Source organism: Sarcophilus harrisii, chromosome 3, assembly GCF_902635505.1.
Source record: "Sarcophilus harrisii chromosome 3, mSarHar1.11, whole genome shotgun sequence".
NCBI classification, from domain to species: Eukaryota; Metazoa; Chordata; class Mammalia; order Dasyuromorphia; family Dasyuridae; genus Sarcophilus; species Sarcophilus harrisii.
In genome coordinates this window covers 63,255,142-63,261,692 of record NC_045428.1, presented here as the reverse complement: position 1 = coordinate 63,261,692, position 6,551 = coordinate 63,255,142, and the positions used below count along the sequence as shown (strand labels likewise).

General features: G+C 52.5%; 1 protein-coding gene across 1 annotated transcript; it reads left to right on the top strand.

Annotated features, from left to right (window-relative positions):
• Positions 1 to 3,217: 3,217 nt before the first annotated feature.
• On the top strand, positions 3,218 to 6,252 carry CDK5R2 (cyclin dependent kinase 5 regulatory subunit 2). Its single transcript, XM_031958036.1, has one exon. The coding sequence runs from the start codon at positions 3,462 to 3,464 to the stop codon at positions 4,548 to 4,550; it is 1,089 nt and encodes a 362-aa protein (XP_031813896.1). The 5' UTR covers positions 3,218 to 3,461; the 3' UTR covers positions 4,551 to 6,252.
• Positions 6,253 to 6,551: the final 299 nt, after the last annotated feature.

Here is a 6,551-nt window from a genome sequence, read left to right as displayed (position 1 = left end):
AACCTTCTAATTGCCCAACTCTGCCTCACTTAAATCCAGTTCATGAGCAAGTTAAGACATCACCCCATGATGTCATTGGTCCTCTTTGAAAATGAAGGACAAACAACAAGAATAGTTCAATCCAAAGATCTTTTCTCAATCTTCATGCACCTTGAATTCTCTATAGTATTTGGAATTGCTGAGAATGAGTACCTCTCTAGCTTCTCTTGCTTTTCACTAAAATGTTTTCCTCCTTGGTTCTCCTTTCATTGGCCTTCCTTCTCAGTCTTCTATACTGAATGAATCTTTGTCCATTTTCTTCCCAGTTTAAGTATGCTCCTGGGTTCTATCCTGGGTTCTCTTGTCTTATTTTTTTATACTCTATTGGTGAACATAAAATATTCTCTCTCTCCCTACCCCCTCTGCAAGGAGTGTTCTTATTGCACAGGTATTGCCATGCTACTCTCCTGCTCAATGACTTCCAGTGTTCCCTATTCCTTCTAGGATCATATCCAAGCTGATCTGTTCACATTTTAAAATCTTCACAATCTGGAATTACATGTCCAGACTTACTACATATCATTCCTCACCACATGCAGTATTCTTACTAAACTGACCTATATGCTGTCCCTCCCAGGCAACATTCTGTCTCCTGGTTCTATGTTTTTGCATAGCTTCTAGGCTTGGAATACACTTCCTATCTCTGAGACCTTTTGAATCCTAATCTTTTTTCAAAGCTCAGTTCCAACACCACATTCTCCTTGAGGCTTTTCCAGATACTCTTGTCTGTTAATGCCTTCTCTTCCAAAATTATCTAGAATTTGCTTTGCATATATTTCATATATACTTAAAGTATACATGTTTCTCCAAATAGAATGTAAGATCCTTGAAGTCAGGAACTATTTAACTGATGTTTTTGTATTTTAAGAACCTAAAATAATTTCTCACACAAGGTGAATAAATATTTGTTGATTGATTGAATGGGTATATAGACAAGAGATATTTACACTGCAAACAAATTGAAAGGAAACAGTAGAACAGTGAATATCGGAAGTTTCCCAGCCATTCCATGAAATCCTACATCTTCTATAAAACCTTCCCAACTTGTTCAAAAGTAAGAGTTTTTCTAGCCTTTTACTTTTCATGAGCATGGAATACCTATAGCTCTTATGGCCTTGAAAGTCTTCCATTTTGCTATGCATATAATGGAAATTCACTTTTTATTTAGGTGGTTGATTGATTTTCCTTTAAAAGAAAGAATTTTGTACCCACTATAAGTTCATTCCTACTAATCCTATCTTTCTTGAGATATTAATTGGCATAGTCTCATGGAAAGTACATTGGATGAATCAGAGGACCTGAATTTAAATTCTGTCTCTTGTTTACTAGCTGGATGATCTCGGGCAAGACACTTAACTTATCTAGGCATCAATAGTCAACAACTGTAAAATTATGAGGTTGAATCTGATGATCTCTGAGGTATCTTCTCATTCTAAATCCTACAGCCCAATGACATAGAAAGACCTTAAATGTTCTTTGTTTAGTACCAAGAACAACTATGCAAATAAGCATGAAACATAAGCTTCCTTTTGATGGTAATAAAGACAAAATCAGAGTGAGTTTATTGAAATTAGCCTCTTCTTCACAAATGTTTCTTGAAGGAGGTCAGATTTCAGGAATTGTTGGAACAATTTTTGGAGGTAAGATATTCCAAGTAGATGATTCAATGTGGGGAAACACCAGAAGGTACAAAGAAGCTGGAAGGAAGTTAGTTGGGAATAGGGAGCGGAAAGCCCTAATAAGGAACAGAGGAAGCAGAGTGAAGTGTGTTTGTGGGATGAGAGAGGGAAGAAGTGAATCTGGGATTCCTGTATAAAAATAGAGTCTTTGACTTTCCTCAGTTGATCAATAGGATCTTAATGACAGAACTGACATGATCGCAGATTCCTGTATTAAAACCAGAGTCTTTGACTTTCCCCAGTTGGTCAATAGGATCTTAATGACAGAAGTGACATGATTGCAGACATGGATGAAAAAGAATGCTGTGAGACAATAATCTTGACAGCATTGGCCAGAGGTACTTAATTAAAACTACCATAAAGGTATGATAGGGTGGTGGGGAGGGTGGAGAGAGAACGGAAGGAAAGGAATCATGCAACTCCTTCCCAAGTGGTATGCTTTATGTGAGTGTAGATGCAAGTTTGGGAGGGGGGAATGTTGACTCTTGCTTTAGGACGAATTTACAGTTTCTTGGTTGTTTGAGAAAAGCTGATTAGAGACTAGCATAGTGACTTCCTGGAGATATGGAGTTCTATACCCAATGCAACAGTTTCGGGGTCCGAAAATTGCGACCCCAGAATGGGGGAGTCAGAAGCTTCATCTCCACCCCTGCAGAGGTCCACTGTTTCCCTAGGCTGCCGGGCCATCTTTCAGCTAGCCATAAAGGAAGTACCTAGATAAGGAGTTAGCATCCTCCTCCAAAGCACAATCCTCTGGCATGGGGAAGAAAAGTGGGGGAACAAAAACTCATGCAAGAATCCATAAGTCTGCATCCGTGGCCACAATGCACACCTATGCACACAATACACATATTTTGCACAACACACGCGCGGATACACACACACACACACACACACACACACACACACTGAGTCTCACAATTCATATCCCTCCCAACCTCTGCAGCGGCTCTCATGGCGGGAGGGAAGAGGAAGAGAGGGAAGGTTGGAGGAGGTAAGGGAGAGGGATGGTCCTCAGAGACCTGCCTCTCCGCAACTTGGGGGGGCAGGGCATCACTAGGCAAGGAGCGCCAGCCCTTTACTCTTCTCCCCCACCCCACGCCCTGGGGCCCCCCGTGCGGGCTCCCCCTCAGCCTCATCGCAAACTCGGCCCCACTGCACCAAAACAAGACAGGCCCGAGACGGACCCCAGAGGAGTGGCAAGAGGGAGACAGCCGCCGGGTGCTCGGAGAATCCTTCCCCTATCCTCCACTGCGGCCAGCCCCAACCCCTCGGCCCTGCCTCGGCTTCCTACAAATAGCATCTCTAAACCCCCAGGTTCCCAGCCGCCCCCCCACCGAGCGGAGAGAACAAGGGGGTGGGGGGAAGGATGGGAGGTGGGGAGGGAAGGGCGGGACTTGGCGTCCCGAGGAGAGCGCTTATTGGTCCGAGGGGCTGCCAGTCGCGGGGGCAGCCCGGGCTCGGATTGGGTGCGTGGGGCGGGGCGCGGCGCCCAGGGGGAGGGGGCCCGAGGGGTGGGGCTGGCGCAGCAGCTGGCGCAGCTCAGAGCCGGAGAGCAGCCGCCACCGCCGCCGCGGTGCCGCTACGTTTCCCCCTCCTCTCCCCCCCCTCCCTCCCCGAGCCCGGGGCTTCCTCCCTTCCTCGGGCCCCGGCCCCCGGGTGCTGCAGCAGCGGCGGTGCCTTTCCTGGCTGCCCCGCGGGGAGCGTCGCCCGGGGCCCCGTGAGCTCTTTCTGCCCCACAGGATGGGCACGGTGCTGTCTCTGTCGCCCGCTTCCTCGGCCAAGGGCCGGCGGCCGGGCGGGCTGCCCGACGAGAAGAAGAAGCCGCAGCAGTCCGCGGGGGAGGAGTCGCTGGCAGGCTACGGGCAGCTGCCGTCGGGCAAGGGAAGCAAGGGCGAGAGCCGCCTGAAGCGGCCGTCAGTTCTCATCTCGGCGCTCACCTGGAAGCGGTTGGTGGCCGCGTCCGCCAAGAAAAAGAAGGGCAGCAAGAAGGTGACGCCCAAACCCTCCCAGGCGGGCCCAGACTTACTGGTCCAGCAGCGCAACCGAGAGAACCTTCTCCGCAAGGGCCGGGAGCCCCCCGATGGCGGCGGCGCCGCCAAGCCCCTGCCCGTCCCCGTGCCCACAGTGCCCACCGCCGTCGAGCAGCCCTCCGGAGTCGGCGTCTCGGCTCCGCCGGGGTCAGGAGGGGGGGGAGGGAAGCCGCCGCCGCCGCCGCCGCCGGCGGCGGCCCCGCAGGCTCCCTCCGTCCCGGGGGGTTCCCCCCGACGGGTCATCGTGCAGGCCTCCACCGGCGAGCTGCTGCGCTGCCTGGGCGACTTCGTGTGCCGGCGCTGCTACCGGCTGAAGGAGCTGAGCCCTGGGGAGCTGGTGGGCTGGTTCCGAGGGGTGGACCGGTCCCTTCTGTTGCAGGGCTGGCAAGACCAGGCGTTCATCACCCCGGCCAACCTGGTGTTCGTGTACCTGCTGTGCCGGGAGGCGCTGCGCGGGGACGAGCTGGGCTCGGCCGCCGAGCTGCAGGCCGCCTTCCTCACCTGCCTCTACCTCGCCTATTCCTACATGGGCAACGAGATCTCCTACCCGCTCAAACCTTTCCTGGTGGAGCCCGACAAGGAGCGCTTCTGGCAGCGCTGCCTGCGGCTCATCCAGAGGCTCAGCGCGCAGATGCTGCGGCTCAACGCCGACCCCCACTTCTTCACCCAGGTCTTCCAGGACCTCAAGAACGAGGGCGAGGTCGGCATCGGGGCTGGGGGTCCCGCGGGCGGTGGCGCTGCCAACGCCAGAGACAGCAGCGCCGGAGCCAAGCACTGGACTATGAACCTGGACCGCTAGGAGGCGAGGCTGATGCCGCCTCCGCCGAGGGGCACCTGGGCCGGAGACAGGGGGCGACCGGGCCCCCTCCCCCCTCCCCCGGACACAGCCACGGAGCCCCCGGGACGCCGCCGCCGCCGCCGCCGTCGCCACTGCTGCTGCTTCTCCAACCCCCTGCCCCCGCCCCTCCACCGAGGAGATACCACCACCCACTGGAGTATGGCGGATAGGACACCTGGGTCCTGCTGGTCTTTGGATTTGCGGAGGGGGGAGGGAGAGCTGAGCAGCGGGAGGGTGAGGGGAAGAGTTGGGAAGAGGAAATGGGAGAGGGAGAACGGATTCTCTCTTCTGCCTGTGGTCTCTCCATCGCTTTCTCTGTCCAATTCTCCTCCTGTCTGTATAGATGTTTCTAAATATCCATTTCTCCTCTTACCTGTCTGCTTTAGTCTCTGCCCCTCTCTTTCTCTATTTGAGGGTGTCTCTGTCCATTTTTCTCTTCTGTCTGTTTCTTTTCTCTCTTCCTATTTGTATCTGTTTGTGTCTGTCCGTTTCTCCTGCTAATGAGTCTCTGCCCTTCTTATCTCTGTCCATCCCCTCTTCTGTCTATACGAGGGTCTACCACCCCGTCTATGTCTCTTTTCTCTCCTCCTATTTGTACCTATTTGTGCTTGTCCATCTCTTCTTCTGCTTATGTGTATCTTTGCCCTTTTCTCCTGTGTGTGTCTCTATTCATCCCTTCTCCTGCCCCTTTCTGTTCATTTCTCCTGTCCAGAAAGATGCTTGTTTCTTTTCTAGAAGTATGTCTCTAACCATCTGTCCTATCTGGAAGTATATGTGTCCATCTCTCTTGTTTATGTCAGTTTTTATTTCCCTCCTCCTCCTGTCTGCATGTGTGTATGTCTCTGTCCAACTTTCCTCTTATCTGTTTCCTGTGTGTGTGTGAGTGAGTGAGAGAGAGAGAGATCTGCGCCTTGTATGCCCCTTAGTCCATCTCTTCCTCTTTTCTGGACATATGACTGCCCCTCTCTGTGATTATCTCTTCCCCTTTTCTCCATGTGTTTTTCTCTGCCCACCTTTTCTCATGTCTACAAGAGTCTCTGATTCTCTGTTCCTTCTCCCCTACCCACCCCGTTTCCTCTCCCCTCTCTGTGGAAGAAGATTGGATTGATTGTGGTTTGGGGCTGTCTCTCCTGCAGCAGAAAGTTGCGGTCTTGGGAGCTAAACCACCAGGATGCCCCTTGTTCTCTCCCCACCTTTTCTGACGCGGTGCATGCCGGGAGAGGGGGGAGGTGCTGCGGGATGAGGGAGTTGGGTTGGGGGGGGGGGAGATTCCACCCCGAGTCCTGGGTAGGGTGGATTGGGAGAGGCCCCGGCGCAGCTCAGCAGAAATGGAGGAAGGGAGAGAAAGAAAACTCTTCTCACTTTAGAAGAGGCCTTCCCCCTTTCTCAGCTCCCCTTTCGACCCCTTTCCCCTCTTTTTATTTATTTGGATGTTTTCAGGGAGTGATCCCTGGGGGAGGGAAGGGGAGGGAGAGGGCTGGCCGGTCGGGAGCTGTCCGAGGTGCTGAGCTGGGGCCTAGTTTCCTGGGGGAGGGGGCCTGAGGCCTGATTGGGCCTGGAGGCCGTGTCCAACGTGCCAATGTTGCGTACCGAAGGCGCGGGCTGAACAATCTGTCTGTCCCTGAGGGAGCTATAAAGCGCTGGAAGCGCCTGCAGAAGTCTTTGCGACTGCCTTTCTTTGGGGACTGGGTGGGAAGGGAGAGAAAGTGAGGAGATTTAACCTTCGCCGATTGGGAAGCAGAAAAATCTACAAATCAACGCCCTTTTAATTCCTCCAGTTTGCTCCCATTTTTTCACAGAAAAGGAAGCTAACGCTGGTTAAAGATCTGGTGGGGTTGGATCTGGTGGGGAAGCTGAAACTCCTTGAAGTGGAGAGGTGAAGATAGGAGAAAACTAAAAATCGCCTTCTAGTTCACTTAGACTCCTTGGTAAGGGAGGTTAGAAAACAGACCATTATCATTT

Excerpts from the sequence above, each read along its gene's own strand:
- CDK5R2 (XM_031958036.1), top strand. The coding sequence starts at position 3,462 with ATGGGCACGGTGCTGTCTCTGTCGCCCGCTTCCTCGGCCAAGGGCCGG.